Source organism: Micromesistius poutassou (assembly GCF_964030765.1).
Source record: "Micromesistius poutassou genome assembly, chromosome: 14".
Taxonomy (NCBI): Eukaryota; Metazoa; Chordata; class Actinopteri; order Gadiformes; family Gadidae; genus Micromesistius; species Micromesistius poutassou.
The window spans coordinates 4,807,816-4,826,301 of NC_140284.1; the positions used below are offsets into that span (position 1 = coordinate 4,807,816).

Below are 18,486 nucleotides of genomic sequence, written 5' to 3' on the forward strand. Positions count from 1 at the left end.
TTCTCTTTCATCTCCCCCAAGCCTTGTTTTCCCATTATTTCCTCGTGCCCTTGGTTGTTACAGCCGATCTTAGCGTTGAAGTCACCCATGGTGACGATGTTTCGTCTTGGGCATGCCTGGATGATGGTCAGCAGCCTGTTATAGAAATCCTCTTTGACGTCCCTCCCTCTCATTGGTTGGGGCATAGCATTGGATGATATCCATGTTGATCCTCCTGTTTGTTGTGCGGAAGCAGGCAGTGAGGATCCGTGGGCCATGTGCCTCCCATCCAATGAGAGCTCTCTGCGCTATCTTTGTTAACATCAGGGCCACTCCTTGGCTGTGGGGTGCGTTTGCTTCCTCGTGGCCCGAGAACAGCAGCAGCTCCCCTGTGGCTAGCTTCTTCTGACCAGCACCTGTTCACCTAGACTCACTGATTCCCAGAAGATCTAGGTTGTAGCGTCTCATCTCGGCTGCCACTTGAGCTGTTTTGCCGGTTTCAAACATGGTTCTGACATTCCATGATCCGATGTTAGTGGTGGTCCTGGTAGAGATGATGGTTGTCAGCCTAGTAGCTTCCAAAGGGCTTTCCCTACTAGGCGTCATACTTTCTCCAGCTGTGGGTCCATCCACTCCCAGGGTTACTTTTGAGCTTCTTGTTCGCAAATCTGTAACGATTGTTCTTTTTCCAGGGTGGGGTTGTTGGCCCCACGCCCAACCCCTAACACATTGGGGAAGACTTGAAATCTGTTGGTTGTAATCAAATGTTATTTGAAAAATGCAGAGGGATAGGCCTTTGGCTTGGTTCTGACATTAGGCCAACTCATGGAATCTCTCTGTGAGATCAGTGGTTCAAAACTCTCAAGGTTGGCTTTCAAATGTTGCTCTGATGGTATTAATGCTCAGCATTTAATACACTGCTACACCTTGTCTCCCATTACACATTCTGTGAATAACGGGATAGTTCATCTTTGATAAATCTCGGAGTGATAGGCCTTTGGAAGCCTTGGTTCTGACATTAGGCCAACTCTCTGTGAGATCAGTGGTTCAAAACTCTCAAGGTTGGCTTCCAAATGTTGCTCTGATGGTCTTCTTAATGCTCAGGGGTCCTATTTCACTAAAAATAACAAGCAAGAAATCCAGCAAATTGAAGTTAGATCATGTTTTATTGATGATGAAACTAACACATGTCAGTGATACGCCTCATGCTCATGAACCTCTGGCCGCTCATCATATCCCTGAAGCTCCTGTACTCTCCGGGCCTCATGTACATCATCCTGCCCTTGTAGTGGGGCTGCTCGTACATCAGCCAGTGGCCGTCCATCACGTGGCAGGACTGGCAGTCGGACATGCGGTAACGATCCTGGATGTTGTCACAGTCGTCCATCATCTCATTGAACTGACCACCGAAGTTCTCCCTCTCGTAGATCTTCATCCTGAACTGGCCTCTGTGCTGTAATGCAGAGGTTCAGAGAAACTGTGTAAGCTGAATTACAGACGGCAAACAAAGTCAATTTAACAGTTGAATTTTGTTAGAGTAATAGTTTTGAGTAACAGTTTAGAGTAACTTTTGGTGAGTTCTCTTACAAAGGGGATCATTCTGCAGGACCTGACGTTGTCAAACATCATTCCCATGTTCTGCATGCAGTGCATGTCGCTGTACTCTCCCCTCCTCATGAAGAACTGCTGGCCCATGTAGTTGTTCTTCTCATAGACCATGAAGCAGCCGCTCTCCACCCTGCAGGACTGGCACCTGCTCATGTGGGAGGACATGTCCATGCAGTCGCTCATGCACTCATAGGAGCGACCCTGGAAGTTCTTCTCCTCGTAGAAAATGATCTGAAACAAAGAATTTGGCAACCATGGTATATCATTACAGAACATTGTGAACATATTGCTAATAACAAGTTGGCTGCAATATTTAATGTACAATATATTTAATGTTATTATATTAAAAAATCAATGATTTATGTTAATATATCTTTACCTTGCCCATCATGATTGCGGTGTTGGTGGTCTCTCAGAGATCGGTTGGTGAACTGATGCTCTACCTCTGTCAAGCCCCTACATTTATACCTGAACAGACCCAAAGACTGCATGACGGCTCCTATTGTTCAAACTACTGACTCATGACTCTGACTCAATGTACTGTAAAATCCCATTGAGAAGCTTCCACATGCTCTTAACAGGGTTGAGCTAATTTAACATATAGATGGATACTTCACTGAAAAACCTAAAGAGGATTCAAAATTAACTTGGAATTTTTCAATCCGGTCAGATATTTTTAAATTCTTTATTACATTTTCTCAACAATATTCTCTTGTGCAATAAATTCAAAACAAAGAGAACACATACATACCATATCTTTTTTACAATAAAGCTAACTGAGTGAGGCTGTCTGGTGGGAGCCAGCCTGTCACCTCTATTTCCTTAGCAGGATCCATGTGGATACATCCGGCAGAAGAAATCAAATCAAATAATGAAACAGAGTACACATTAACAAAAGGTTTACATTAATATACAGGGCTTAAATTTCAGCACGGGATTGCAGGTATTGTGCATATTTTTTTCAAATCCAGGCCAGCATAATGTGGGACAATCCCACACAAATTTTACTTTGTTGTCTGATAAATTTATAAGAACGCAACGGTGTGAATTTGGGTCTATTGACTTGGCTCTATTGACAAAACATCTTCTGATTTCGGTGGTGCATTTGTCCTTTGTACAATCTTTCATCTGGCGACAAACACACAGACACACTCGCGTGTGCAGGCACACAGAACCCTTTCGCGCTTCCTCCTTCTTGCTCTCTCCCTCTCAAAAGTTGTACACGACCCATGTGCTGATCTTGGCAATTATTTCGATCGCTATGAGCTTTCAGTAGGCTAATGCAAAAATGGGCCGCTGGCTTAAACGTACCTCTACAATTTCAGTGCGGGATTGCGGGTATTGCGCCATCGGTACACATTCATGGCACATCAGGATAAGAGAGGAGAGGGAGAAACTAATAGGAACGTATATAGTTAAGAAAATAAGTCAGCAACTACTGTTTCCATAGTACATAGTAAAAGGGTTAAAAGTTAATTGAAAACAAAGTGTTTGATTTCTTCTTTTCTTCATGTTTCAACTGAGAAAATATAAAGCAGAAGACACAGTACACCACAGTTAAAATAATAGAACATGAGGACATTTGTATAAGGAATTTAATGAAGAGAATCCCTTAAATTAGTGTTGGGGGCCAAATGTAAGACTAATTAAGCTTGCAAGTAGTGTCCCCCCCAAACTTAAAAAATCCCCCCTATTTGGAGCTCTTAAGGGGGGAATTCCCCCCCATTTTGAAAAATTTAAGCCCTGATATATCATATAATATATATATAGATAATATATTGGCCTTTTTGGCTGTTGCTTAGTCGCCCACCTAAGCTGTAAAGTGCTGTGGGAAACCCTGCCTTTATATATATATATATATATATATATCAGTGGAGGCTTCTCCAGTGAGGAAAGGGAGGAAGATCCTCCTTAACATTGTTGAGAATAAAAAGTGTAGATTGCCCAGACTACTGTAATGAATTAATGCCCTTAAATATGACTACTTTAATGCCTTTGTATATGTAACGTTCGTTTCCCTGGGTAAAGGGATATTAGCATCCCCTATCGCCTATTGAATATTACTTCGGGGAGGACGTTCCTCCCTCAGCCTCCATTGGCTCCCATTCATTTCTCGGGAACTACTGGCGGCCGGTGGATAACATGGGGGTCAATGGGAGAGAGGAGGAAAGTCCTACTCTGAGTGGGTGGGACTAGCTAAGGGATCTGAATCGCGTCCAGCAGTCTATTCACGAATAGGCTGGAGCCCTGGTTGCGCTATGAACCAATAAGCAGGAGCCCTGGCTGTGGAGCAGCCTGGAGGGAGGGTTTATCCCCTCAAGTCTCTAGGCTACGAGAACCAACAAACCCGCTCGTATGCCTCGTTTCCACCGAGCGGTGCGCTACTGTTCGTTCGTTGCGGTACAGTGCGTGTCTGTTCACTTATATTGGCGTTTCCACCGAGCAGTGCAGTTCGGTTCGCTTATATTGGCGTTTCCACCGCCAAAAGTCAGCTGAAATAAATGCGCTGAGTACCCATTTTTCAGTACTCCACCGTTGGGTTACCAAGCCGTCTGAAAGGGTGGTGAAAACATGGAGTTACACTCGCCGTTATTCTGAAATCACTTAAAAAATATCCTGTTTGGTATGACCAGGTCACTGATATCTTTGCAACAGCGAGGAGGATTGACTTGATCTATAAATGAAGTCCCTCAATCTTATTTGGCTTAACACAATGACCAACATTCTGAAACATCCACATTTGCCACAAATAATGTTAGGCTTACAGCCCATGTCAATAGTTGTGAAATTATGTTTTTGTTGTTCTTTTAATTGTTTGTTACTCTGACCGTTCTGTTTAATATTGTGGAAAGGATGTTAGTGAATGATTCAGAGCATGATGCATTTTAAATGGCATCACTTTTGGTCTTGTGTCTTAATTTTTCTTAAAATAATTGTAGCAGATTTCTTTATTTAGTTTTATAAATCAAGAGTAGGCCTGATTTGACTAATTGGCTTTGCATCCTTTCCTTCTACCCTTGTAGTCCAAGACATGCTGCCCACCAGCTTTCAAAGTACAATGCTGCCACTGGTGGATTTGTATAAATTTTATTCACATGATTATCCCTCCCTGCTATTTTGTAGTTCACCAAAACACCCTGAAACGGCGGTTTTAGGCACGGGCAAAAAACGAGACCCCCCCCCCGTCAACAACTCTGCCAGCCTATAATCCCCCCCCCCCCCCCCCCGTCAACAACTCCGCCACACATTGCTACCTTGTCTGTGGGAAACACTGCTGCGTGCATACGGTGACGCAAAAGTGTGTGAAATCTGACATGTTTGTTGTGGTTTGCCTGTACTGCACGTGGATGTGACGTAAACGCGTACGGGACGAGAGCCAGAGTGAGCAGCTCAGAGCACACCTTTTGCATTGTTAACCCTTTAGACGGAAACGCAACGGTGGAGTGTAAAGCCAGCCTCACATACTTGCCACACACATCACCACCATACTCCACTAAAGGTGTGTTCACACCGCACTTCGCCCCGTGACACGTTTCAATGCAAAGTGAATGTGGAGACGCGAATCGGGCGAATTTTTTTGTCTGTCACATCTCGGCCATGGTTGATGAGAATGAATTGGCATGAATGACTGTTGGCAGGCAAAAAAAAATTTGCCCCGCGAATGCACACAAAAATGCACAGCGACAGATTATGATTTGTCGCGCGGCAACATTCGCCTATTCACGCGAATAGGCGAAATGGGACAAAGTGCGGTGTGAACACACAGTAACAGTGCAAGCAGGCCAATGGCAACCAAGCGCGCAGTCCTTCCTCCCTCACTTTAAAAACCACCAGCCGCCACTGATATATATTTATATATGTATGTATATGACACAATAATTGAATCTTAACTTGGATTTGTGTTTGATTTGTGTTTGTGTTGGATTTGTGTTTGATCAATTCTCATTCTAAATTGTCAAAAACACATCCTTTCAAAATGCCTCTAAGAATGTAATTTATTAGATTTCATCTATGTGCATACTCAGAATTGCCTAGATTAATTCATATCTTTGGATTCAACACATTGCACTGCTATAAAAACTACTGCCACTGTCTTTTGGAATCAATCTTTATCGGTTGATAAAGAGAGTGTGGACAAAATTTAGAGTAAATTCCATAAAAGTACTACAAAATGTCTTATGTTTGTGCGAAATGTAGAATCAGCATAGCAAAGATTTTGATAGTTGAATCGTAATGGATATTTTAGTGAAGCAAGGGGAGACAGATAAAATGGTTAGATCACCCAGACCGGCAGTGTCCTTTAAGTTTTTCCTTGTCTTATTGAACTGCATCACTTCTGAGGTGGAGGAAGTCCCGTGAGACCATTTTTGGAAAACATTAAAATAATGCTTGGATCAATCAACGCTCGCTCGAGGGAGTTGACCATGAAATTTCCTTTATCGATCATTGATAAAATTAACGATCAATTCTAAAAAAATTTATAGGCTAGATTAAAAATTCCTGTTGGTCGAAAATACAAAATACAGCATGTTTTTCCTCAATGAAATCTTTATTCCAACAACCAACAAGAAAATAATAATAAATGTATGCTTATGTGGCACTCATGGAAGCCGAGAAATTAACCTATGGCGCTCTTAAAGGAATGGCGCTCTTAAAAAAAAAAGAGATACTTGAATACGGTGGTGAGTGTCCCCATAACAAAGTAGCTGGAGTACATCCAGCCTACAGATTTTTGTTGAGGAATATAAGCATGTTAACATGCTCGGGGGCACTCTCTTGGCACCTCACGATTCAATTCCGATTCAGAGGTCAACGATTCGATTCTAAAATGATTATCAATGCAAAAAAACGTTTTTGTACATATCCATGCATGATTTTCAAAAATATATATACATCTGAGTTTGTTACTCAGAGTTTGCTAATCACTTCCTACTTTTGTGATGATCATTAAAGACAATCAGCAGATGAATTACCTTGTCTAATATTTTATATTAGATAAAGTTGGTTCTCTGCACAGAGAACCCGCAGGCATCTGCATGGAGACGGAATCGTTCTAGAGAGAATCGCGATGCATCAAAGAATCGATTTTCGACCGCTTCATGTTTAGGCTAATCTTGATACTGTAAGCAACGGCAGTGCATTTGGCGGTTCCGTTCTCGCAAAAAAAATTAACAATTATTTTGATTGCTAAAAATATCATGTGATTAAAATTCTTAACGATCAATGATCGATGATCAATTAATGATGCCCATCCCTACTATTGATCATGCTAAAATCAACCGTGAATATCAGGATGGTCTCACGAGGCTAAGGTGGAGGAACCTTAGGGCCCACTCACACTAGGCCATCTGTACCGTGCCCGAGTACGTTTGCCCCCTAAAGTCTAGATAGTGTGAGCACGCCAATTCCGTGGCCTCAGTACACTTCGTAGAGGTGTGCTCAGGCCACGGTACAGATGCTAATGAGCACACACACGCACACACACAGATACGCAACCTGTATGTACAAGAGGCAACCGTACTCAGGCCCAGTTGAGATTGCCTAGTGTGAGCACAGGCCAGCGGCACTCGTACTTGAGTATGGCAATACATATGGCATACAGGGCAACTTTGCCTAGTGTGAGTGCGCCCTTAGAATAGTCTTTCCCAAAGACTGGGAGATTTGAATTGGGTCACCGAATACAAAAATTAAATAAATAAAAATATATATATATTTTTAGTTTTTTTACCCGTTAGCATTTAAAAAAACTTTAAACAAGAAGCATGTTTTTGATAGTACTGAATGTTTGTATTGTTCTGATAATTTTACTTACAACATTGAATCTAGTTTGAAAGGTACATTGTGTTTGTCTTACTGATGAGTGGAAATAAAAACAATGAGATGTTAACCTAAATTCACCTAATAATCCTCAGAGGGATAGGCCTTTGGAAGCCTTGGTTCTGACATTAGGCCAACTCATTGAATCTCTCTGTGAGATCAGTGGTTCAAAACGCTCAAGGTTGGCTTTCAAATGTTGCTGTGATGGTCTTCTTAATGCTGTGGTCCTATTTCACTAAAAATAACAAGCAAGAAATCCAGCAAATTTAAGTTAGATCATGTTTTATTGATGATGAAACTAACACATGTCAGTGATACGCCTCATGCTCATGAACCTCTGGCCGCTCATGCCCATATCCCTGAAGCTCCTGTACTCTCCGGGCCTCATGTACATCATCCTGCCCTTGTAGTGGGGCTGCTCGTACATCAGCCAGTGTCCGTCCATCACGTGGCAGGACTGGCAGTCGGACATGCGGTAACGATCCTGGATGTTGTCACAGTCGTCCATCATCTCATTGGACATACCACCGAAGTTCTCCCTCTCGTAAATCTTCATCCTGAACTGGCCTCTGTGCTGTAATGCAGAGGTTGAGAGAAACAGTGTCAGCAGAGTCATCAACACAGTCAATGTAATAGTTAAACTAGTTCAGAGTAAAAGTTGAACTGTGATTTCTTACGAAGGGGATCATTCTGCAGGACCTGATGTTGTCAAACATCATTCCCATGCTCTGCATGCGGTGCATGTCGTTGTACTCTCCCCTCCTCATGAAGAACTGCTGGCCCATGTAGTTGTTCCTCTCGTAGAGCATGAAGCAGCCACTCTCCACCCTGCAGGACTGGCACCTGCTCATGTAGGAGGACATGTCGGAGCAGTCGCTCATGCACTCATAGGAGCGACCCTGGAAGTTCTTCTCCTCGTAGAAAGTGATCTGAAACAAATAATTTGTCATGCATGGTATATCATTACAGAACATTATGCTATTACTTATTGATAATTACAAGTTTTATACAATATTTAATCTACAATATATTTAATGTTATTATATAAATACAATATATATATAGTTATATACCTTGCCCATCATGATTGCGGTGTTGGTGGTCTCTCAGAGATCGGTTGGTGAACTGCTGCTCTACCTGTGTCAAGCCCCTACATTTATACCTGAACAGACCCAAAGACTGTGTAACGTCCCCTATTGTTCAAACTACTGACTCATGACTCTGACTCAACGTACTGTAGAAGCCTATTGAGAAGCTTCCACATGCTCTTAACAGGGTTGAGCTAATTTAACGTATAATTTGATGGTTCACTGAAAAACTTTAAGAGATTTAAAATATAACTTGAACTTTCAATCAGGTCAAATATTTTTTAATTCTTTATTACATTTTCCTAACAATGTTTTCACAGCGCAATTAATCAAAAACAAAGAGTAAACACATGTTACCATATCTTTTTTACAATAAAGCTAAGTATAACTCAGTAAGGCTGTCTTAAGGAAGCCTGTCTGCCACCTCTCTTTCCTTGGCAAGATCCATGCGGATACTTCCTGCCGAAACATGAAATCAAAGAATGAAACAAAGGACACATTAACAAAAGGTTTATATTAATATATATCATCTAATATATATATATATATATATATAAGGATGATATATTGGACTTCTATTTCTAAAGCCCTCCCGGATAAGGAGGTGTTTCGATCTACTAGGCTATGCAGGAAGACCCTTGTGAGACCATCCAGATGTTAGCTTTTTTCAATGAATTAGTTTGGCCTTAGCCAAACGGATTAAATAACTAAGTGACACACTTGCTCTTTTTGCACTTGCCATATATGGTTTGAAGCAAAGCAAAAAAAAACTCTCAGAAAATGCCTTTGTTTACATTTCTGTAAATCTTTTACAATTATTCTGTCTTAATCGGGATAAACAGTTTACATTGCGAAACTCTGGGCACCACCATGTTTATTCGTAATTCGGGAGACTGCGGTATTCCTTGGCTATCATCAACAAAAACTCGCTCCCCGAATACTGGTTGGACCTATCTTTTGTCTTTTTTTTGGAAGAGGCTTTCAATGGGGTCAAGGCCAGAATGAATATGCAGAAAGAAACAGTATGGGTACTCGCAAGGTCAGGGTGATCTTACAAGGCTAACGGCTCGGCCCCACCAAACGAGAGGCCTCAAGCATGGCAACCCCCTGTATTCTCTAGTGGCTGCTTGAGGGAGTTTACCACTTTGTCGATGGAAGTGCTTAAAACTAGGAAATAAAATTCCTCCACGAGTGTGTATGGTCTAGTGTTGTCAAAAATATAAATTTGAAACGGTTTCGATAATCATTCTATGCAGTATTGATACTCAAATACCAGCTGCGTTTTATCGCTTTTTTTCTTCTTCTCTCTGACAGCTGTTAACAGACACACATTGCTACAGTAGCCCACATAGCCCCGCCTCCTCTCACTCACATACGTCGCTACAGTGCCAACAGAGTACCGCCTCCTGTCACTCACTCACAGTAGTTCGGCTCTAGTCTCAGTGCTCTGTGTGACGGTGTTAACTACAAGTTAGCCAACACAGCTAGCATGTTAAGTGAAGATCCTCCACGACCGGTTTTGGTAGAGAAAGAAAACAGAAGGAGTGCTGTTTAGAAGTATTTTGGATTTGAGGCAAATTATCAATGAAAGTCAAAAAAAGCATTTATACTAGTGCTGGGCGGTATTCCGGTTCACACCGAATACCGGCGTGTAATTTCGTTATGATATGAATTTTTAATATACCACCATATCGGTATTTGATTACACAACATTTGGAACGCTACGCTGCACGACTATTTCAGACGGGACCCTTTTCAATGTTGCGCTTCTAAACACGCATGGTACGACTGCGTGCGGCATCACTTACTTGATGTTGTTTTGATTGAAGATTGGCAGGTTGTAGTGGGTGCGGCCGTGAATGAATGAACGTGTGTGTGGGTGTGTTGCGAGCGTATGCGATTTAAAAGTAACAAACCCTCAAAGCTGATGCATGCATCCAAAACTATTCGTTCAAAACCAAATAAACAAATCAAAAACAGCGTTGCTTATTCGCTTCAAGTGTAAACACGAGCAGCATAGCTGTGGGACTGCCTGCTTTCAGCGCGTATTTATTATTATTATTTTTTAATTATTATAAAAAAAAAATAACAATTTATTTTTAATTAATCGTTTAGATTAGTCGACTCATCAAAGGATTTGTCGTTATAAAATAAGTCCTTAGTGGCAGCATTAGTGAACACCTGATTATGCTTGAAAAAAAAAATACTGTCATATACCATGAAAACCGAAATTTAGAAAAATACTGTGATATAAATTTTTGGTCATACCACCCAGCACTAATATATACCCATATGCAAGAACAAGGTTTTGGGTTTCATAACTGCACATGCACACCAATAGCGATCTTTTTCACGAAATTTGACCTACACAAACTATGCATTATATTAAAGCTGATCCTTCACTGGTTCCAACAGTCCAAACCATATCACTCTGTGACTAAACCTTGCAAATAATAACTTAAGAAAAAACGTCCCCTTTTTATTTTTACAATGAAAAATGATGTCCTGTTTTGTCCACAAAGTTGAGTTTGATCGCATAAAACCACCATAAACAGATAATCCAGTGTCTGGGCCCATTTTTGCAACTAAACATGGTGTATACAATCAATGACTCAGAGGTTTCTGAGGAAATAGGTAAATTGCCTTCAATCAGAACACATGTCCTTCTGCACTATCTAGTGGCCATATGTGTATTTGCGAGTGTTTGGTTTGGTTTCATTAAATTATATTTTCCCTGAACTTTCTATAGAGTTGTCGACTGTCAAAATTGTAAGATCTAACTGTTTGTGTCTCATAGTACTACAGTGCTACTAACTGATAATGACCAACTGATAATTATTTCAGGTGGAAATCAATCATCCAGCTTATTCACTCTAACCAAGTAGTATCCACATTGAATATTTCACTTGCACAACAATCTTTCTTTTGGCACCAAGATGACATTATAACCCTTGCAGTTGTGGAGATATACTCTATTTACTTTGGGTATGTTATTTTCTGAAAAACAGAAGTTTTCCCTGTGGTCTAGAAAATGGTATCAAATATCGATATTTTTCAAGGTATCACATTGAAGTTAAAAAAATCAAATATCTCGACAACACTCGTATGGTCCGCCAGTAGTCACTGAATGTGGATTGTCCAATTGTATGGCCGAGATGCGATAATTTCCATAAAATTAAGTGAAGTTCAACTTCTGTCCCTCCACTTTACACATGCTGCGATCACCCGCCCGCACGCGAGCCTTCCCAGAATCCCTTGAGAAAAAACTATGAATGGTGACTATGCATGAAGTTTGGTTTACATACTTGTAACGAATGGACATGTATAACCTGACCTTCACTTCCACTTCCTCCTTTTGGTGAACAAGCTAGCCAAAGGCGTTTGGACATTGAGACAAGTTGTATTATTTATTGCTGAGTGGACAACATTTCATCACTTTTTGTGTCGTTCATCGTTGTTTTCCCAGCTGGAGTTATAAGTCTAGTTTATTGTTTGTTTGGCTCTTTTCTTTTCCGTTACCTACCTGAGAATAAACCAAGGCAGACAGTAGCTTCAAGATTGTCCGTTTTGATTTGTACGTTTTCATTTTATTTCGTTTTCGGGGTCCATATATATTGTGTTGGCATATATCCAATGTTTTATTAGTAATTAATTAGTTGTAGTTAAAGCTCAGATAAAGTAAGCAACTCAATCAAACTTATAAGGTACTTTTAATGAACTGCATCACTTCAGAGGTGGAGGTAGTATCATGAGACCACCAAAAAGAAATATTGTTTATATGTAGGGATGCACCGATTTATTGGACGAACATCGGTAACGGCCAATATTCACGTTGTTGACTGCCATCGGCCTATCGGGAAATAGGATGACATTCACTGATGGCAGTGGCCGATGTGTCATATCAATTTTGCGCTGGCTAAAGGTTGTGTTGGTTATTTGCGGTCTGACGTGCAGTTTCGGAGAAGATGCAACAGGTGGTAGGCTACTAATACCACCCATAACAGCCGCTGGTTGGACACGCCTCTGGTGTGATGACGTAAGTGGGCGGGTGCCACACGCACGTGTGGTTTGTTTACAAATAAAAGTGAAAGAAAATGTCAGTCGTGTGGGAGTATTTCACTGTCTCGGAGAAAGCAGTTTGTAAGACATGTTCCAGTGACATTTCACTCGAAACCCTTTTCCCCTCGAAACCCCACATCCCCCACAGCGGAGAAAGGTTGGTCATCTAATGCGATGAACTCCATCACCTTGTTAGTGATCCCTTTAGCTTTGGCGCTGGGGAATTTTTTCCCTTTCTCAAATGCTGTGGTTATTGACTGAGTTTTGCTGGTGGTGGTTTGTGCTTTCTTGGTGTCCCATTCATTTCTCAGTTTTTTATTGGCTTTCAGGTAATCGTTGTACACTTCTCCATGTCTGCTTTTCAAATGGCTGATGAGATTTGATCAGTGTTTGTAATAACACAGTTTAAAATAACGGTGTTAGGTAACACTGTTATTTTTTCAGTAACAGGGTAATCTAACTAATTGCTGTTTTCGTAGTTACAACGCCGTTACCGTTACTGACCGTTAAATGCGGTGCGTTACTATGAATTGATTGAATAAACTGCGTAATCCGAAAGCACCCCTGGCTCCACACAAACTGATAGTGAGGAGACCGGGTGGTTTAACAACGTGATAAGCGATTATGATTGGCTAAGGCAGAATCATGTTTCTTGGTAGCCAATCGGAGCCAGTGTTTTTACACACAAGCCAGGATACGCGTGCCACACGCACACGCACACACAAACACCAAACAGATTCGATGAAGCAGTAGAAATGGCGAGTCTGGAGCAATCCGATAAAAAGTTGTCATTTTCAATTCATTGAGGTCAAAGGCAAGCACGTGCGTGTAAAGGTGGAATAAATAATAACAACAACAACAAAAACATTGGCATCGTTTATTGGCCAAATTGCTATTTTAAACATCAGTATCGGCCCAGAATTTCACAATCGGTGCATCCCTATTTATATGCATACTCAAAATGTCTTTTGGAATCAATGTTTATTGGTTGGTGCAGAGCATGTGGACAAAATATCAGTGAATTTACACAAAAGTACTACAAAATGTCTAATATCAGATCTGCATAACAAAGTAATTTTGATAAATTAATCGGTAATGGATATTTTAGTGAAGCAAGTGGAGGTGGATACAATGGTTGGATCACCCAGACCACTTCTGAGGTGATGGTAGTCTCGTGAGACCATTTTCGGAAAACTAAAATAATGTTGGATCAATCAACGCTCGCTGGAGGGAGTTGACAAGATAAGGATCCACAGTCTAGAGTTTTTTTAACAATATGAGGAAATAAATTGCTGTCCATTGAGGATAATAATCATTGCTAAACACAACCATGAACATAAGGATGGTCTCATGAGGCTATGTTGGAGGAACCGTTTAGAAGATACCCTGGCTAGGTGGAGAGTCTCAAATCAAAGGTGACAAATTGATGGGTTGGAAATATTGAAATGGGGGTCCAGGGATGGTGGTTCACATGACATTTAATACACTGCTATACCTTCTCTAACGTTACCATTCTGTGATTAAAGTGATAGTTCATCTTTGATAAACCTCAGAGTGATAGGCCTTTGGAAGTCTTGGTTCTGACATTAGGCCAACTCATGGAATCTGTGTGATCAGTGGTTCATGTCTTTCAAGGTTGGCTTTCAAATGTTGCTCTGATGGTCTTCTGTATGCTCAGTGGACCTATTTCACTAAAAATAAGGAGCAAGAAATCCAGCAAATTGAAGTTAGCTCATGTTTTATTGATGATGAAACTAACACATGTCAGTGATACGCCTCATGCTCATGAACCTCTGGCCGCTCATCATCTCCCTGAAGCTCCTGTACTCTCCGGGCCTCATGTACATCATCCTGCCTCTGTACTGGGGCTGCTCGTACATCAGCCAGTGTCCGTCCATCACGTGGCAGGACTGGCAGTCGGACATGCGGTAATGATCCTGGATGTTGTCACAGTCGTCCATCATCTCATGGAACTGACCACCGAAGTTCTCCCTCTCGTAGATCTTCATCCTGAACTGGCCTCTGTGCTGTAATGCAGAAGTTCAGAGAAACAGTGTCAGCAGAGTCATCAACACAGTCAATGTAACAGCTGAATTAGCTGAAAGTAACAGCAGAGTAAAAGTTTAACTGTGATTTCTCTTACAAAGGGGATCATTCTGCAGGACCTGATGTTGTCAAACATCATTCCCATGCTCTGCATGCGGTGCATGTCGTTGTACTCTCCCCTCCTCATGAAGAACTGCTGGCCCATGTAATTGTTCCTCTCGTAGAGCATGAAGCAGCCACTCTCCACCCTGCAGGACTGGCACCTGCTCATGTGGGAGGACATGTCGGAGCAGTCGCTCATGCACTCATAGGAGCGACCCTGGAAGTTCTTCTCCTCGTAGAAAGTGATCTGAAACAAAGAATTTGTCAGGCATAGTTTATTCCATTTCTAAATTTAACTAGTTGGCTTTAATCTGTATCATGTCATTGCTAACACAAATCAATTATTTTTGTTAATACTATATATGTATAAATAAATAAATATGTATATATATATATACCTTGCCCATCATGATTGCGGTGTTGGTGGTCTTTCAGAGATCGGTTCGTGAACTGATGCTCTACCTGTGTCAAGCCCCTACATTTATACCTGAAAAGACCCAAAAACTGCATGACAGCCCCTATTGTTCAAACTACTGACTCATGACCCTGACTCAACATACTGTAGAAGCCCATTGAGAAGCTTCCACATGCTCTTAACAGGGTTGAGCTAAATGAACGTATTGATGGATGCTTCTTTGAAAAATTTTAAGAGGATTCAAATATCAACTTGAAATTTTCAATCGTGCCCATGTTTATTAGTTCTTTATTAAATGTTCTCAAAAATATGTTTACATGCAATACATCTGACGTTAATATAGTACAATACAAAGAGTAAACACGTAACCATATCTTTTTTGAGCAACTGCCCTTTTTTTTACTTGTTCCACCTTGTCTGGGTCAATGTAGTTTGTGCGGAACCTTGGGTCAACCAGTGAAGACATGTCCAAGAGTTCAACTTTTACTATAAGCTAAATGCTAAAAACAATGCTTGCCTGTCCAATAGTAATTAGGGGTGAGGGCGGGCACATTTTGTGAAAATATTGGCTTGATATGATGCATTAATTACATCATACATTAATTACTTAATTAATTCTTGCGAATGGAAAAAAATGTCACTTGATGCATAGCCATTGGATTCTTACCGATGGCATTGTGCAATCTGTGTCCAAAGCATTGGAGGTTGGGCCACGCATTGTCTTTCAGAGCTTTAACCATGTTGGAGCCGCTGTCAGTAGGCATGCAAATAAGTCGGCAAGGTTCCATGAGCTCAGGGCATCTCTTAGCCACTGGGCAATAATTTCACCTGTGTTGAGACATGGGCAGGCCTTATTTTCTTAAAAAACAAAACGGATAAAATAACTATAAGTGCTGGTCTTGCTCTCCTTGCTCTTGTCGAAGTTGAAGTAAAGCAAAACATATTCCCCTCTCAGAAAAAGCCTTTTGCGGCAGGCGGTGGTATTCCTTGGCTATCATCAAATGAAACTCACTCCCGGAGTGCTGGTGGGAACGCTCTTATTTTTTGGAAGAGGCTTTCATTGGGGTCAGAGCGAGAATGACAATGCAGAAAGGAACAGTATGTGTACTCGCAAGATCAGGATGATCTCACAAGGCTAACAGACTGGCTAAGTCCCCATCTCATGCATCACGTTTGGACTCTAGAAACTGAAAAAGTTCTGTGGGAGTTAATGGCGATTGCTTAAAAAAGTTTTCATTTCTGAATCTCAATGAAATGTTCCTAGCAGGGATGTCTAATTTAAATTTAATTTTCTGCGTCAATGAAAATGCATATTTATTATTAAATTGATGTACACATTCTACAACTGGGTACAGAAATGTCAACAGATTGAAACAGACTATAGTGGGCTATTAACCATACATATGAAAACACAGTCATCAAGTGTGCTTGCGTTCATTTTGCTCCCTTTTTCCACATACTTTAAGTTGATTGACTGTCTTGTACATCTGACTTTTTTTTCTATATATCGCCATTGATTCCCATTCAACTTTTTCAGTTGTCAAAGGTCCAGACGTGAAGAATGAGATGTGTTTGAATCAGCCTCTCTATACAGGGGTTGTCTGTGGGGAAGGCCTTAGCTTGAATAGCAAGGAGCCCTGAAAGAAGAATGATTGGAAGGGAGGATAGGTCACAATAGCACTCAGGCTGTGGAAAAGTTAGTTGTGGAGATGGAAAAAGCATCAGAAAGAGTTAGGGAATTGAGGCTTGGGGCCCATTTGGTCTAAATTTGGGCTGTTAATTACTGGAAGCCTCAGCTTTAAACCAACTCCTGGAATCCCTCTGTGAGACTGTTGAATAGTTGTCAGATAATTAATCCTTAGATGCTAACATTTATCTAAATTATTCCTAAAACATCATGCGTTGATGAGTGGAAATAACGAATTTGTATACATTTGTATGCAAATGTATTGTATTGTTTCTGTGTTGATTGGATTTAGTTGTTGGTAAGAAATAATGACGATTTTCAGTTGTAGTGTTTGAGGAAGGAAATTTGTATTCTCTAAAATTACAGAATGCAACTCATCTTAAATTGGGTTATATGATTACTTCCCATTTGTTACCATGCTTATTTGTGTACTTGGTTTTACAATTTTCATTAGTGTTTTTTTGGATTAAAAAAAATCAAAGAGATCATATAATTTACCTTTTCTTCTAAAACAATTATACATTGCCGAAAATGCTGTTGGTTTGGTTCAGGTATGCAATCAGAAGATAGTTACACATTTGTATAGTCCTGCAAAATAATGGCTTATTTATTAGATATGTAAATTGTTATGCAATGCATATTGTTAATTGATTCAATGTTTGAGTTTGAATGTCTTCCTCAATATCGCCATACTTGTTACCTTACTAGGGCTGGGTATCGCCACTGATTTCCCGAATCGATTTGATTGCGATTCACAAGGTCCAGGTTCGATTTAATCTCCAATTCGATTTGATTCGATTCAATATTGATTTGGTTAGGGATATTTCAGTTACAATACCAATTTTGCTTGGATATGAAATAGATTCTCATAGAACTAATGCTGTAAATTGTACAAGGAACCCTCTAACCTGGTGCATTATTAAAAATATTAATGTTTACATTAAGAATTGACCCCAAAGCAGTAACATTAATGTACTTTTTATTAAACATGACCAACAGCCTGTCAGGCTTACATTATATCTTATTTGTATCTGTACGGAAGTCAAGTAAGTACTGTAACTGCAACAGCGAATGTAGTGAAAGGACATGACAATCTGAACAGATCTGAGCAGCACCCTGAGATAGAGAGAGAACAACCTTGAATAGGTTAACAAATCCCATATATGAACCATGTATACATATCTTCAGTGTAGAGCTGTACGGTATGGACTACAATTTATATCATGGTATGATTTGAGGCATAGACGGTAACGGTATTATATCACGGTATGTTAATCTTATATTCTAATTTCGATATAAATGCTTCTGAAGGGGTAAAATATTGGTTAGGCAGCTATTACTGTATTTTTGTATTGCAAGGAAATATTTCACATAGTACAGAAGTATTTTAAGAACATTTATTGAGCAAAACTGCAATAGAAAAAAAACGCAAAATCTTTTTTTTTTTAAGTTACTTCCAGTATGGATAGTATGGGTATATTTCTCCACTTGGACCTTGCTGTTTAGTTTTTGCATCTCAATTTGGCTGAAGTGTGTGTGGGCAGCAGGTAACGCGTACCTGGGATCGAGTGTTTTGACCATCCCTTTAAAGCCCTTTCTATCAACATTTTGAAAGGGAACCATGTCCTTACACAGGTAAACAGTGACAGCGTTTGTTATCTTGTTCCACCGCTGGCTTTTTTTGT

At 40.5% G+C, this 18,486-nt stretch overlaps 3 protein-coding genes across 3 annotated transcripts; all 3 read right to left on the reverse strand.

Moving 5' to 3' along the window:
- Nucleotides 1–1,159: 1,159 nt before the first annotated feature.
- LOC311358883 (gamma-crystallin M1-like) lies at nt 1,160–1,821 on the reverse strand (the record flags this gene model as incomplete). The annotated part of the gene is made up of 2 exons (XM_084478983.1): nt 1,567–1,821; nt 1,160–1,432 (listed from the first exon to the last, which is right to left on the reverse strand). Exons 1-2 carry the CDS (start codon nt 1,768–1,770, stop codon nt 1,160–1,162), a joined length of 477 nt encoding a protein of 158 aa, XP_084335109.1. The 5' UTR covers nt 1,771–1,821.
- A 5,881-nt stretch (nt 1,822–7,702) lies between these two features.
- Nucleotides 7,703–8,336, reverse strand: LOC311358880 (gamma-crystallin M1-like; the record flags this gene model as incomplete). Its single annotated transcript, XM_084478980.1, has 2 exons — nt 8,082–8,336; nt 7,703–7,978 (listed from the first exon to the last, which is right to left on the reverse strand). The coding sequence occupies exons 1-2, from the start codon at nt 8,283–8,285 to the stop codon at nt 7,703–7,705; spliced, it is 480 nt and encodes a 159-aa protein (XP_084335106.1). The 5' UTR covers nt 8,286–8,336.
- Nucleotides 8,337–14,305: 5,969 nt separating this feature from the next.
- LOC311358399 (gamma-crystallin M1-like) lies at nt 14,306–14,949 on the reverse strand (the record flags this gene model as incomplete). Its single annotated transcript, XM_084478419.1, has 2 exons — nt 14,695–14,949; nt 14,306–14,578 (listed from the first exon to the last, which is right to left on the reverse strand). Exons 1-2 carry the CDS (start codon nt 14,896–14,898, stop codon nt 14,306–14,308), a joined length of 477 nt encoding a protein of 158 aa, XP_084334545.1. The 5' UTR covers nt 14,899–14,949.
- Nucleotides 14,950–18,486: the final 3,537 nt, after the last annotated feature.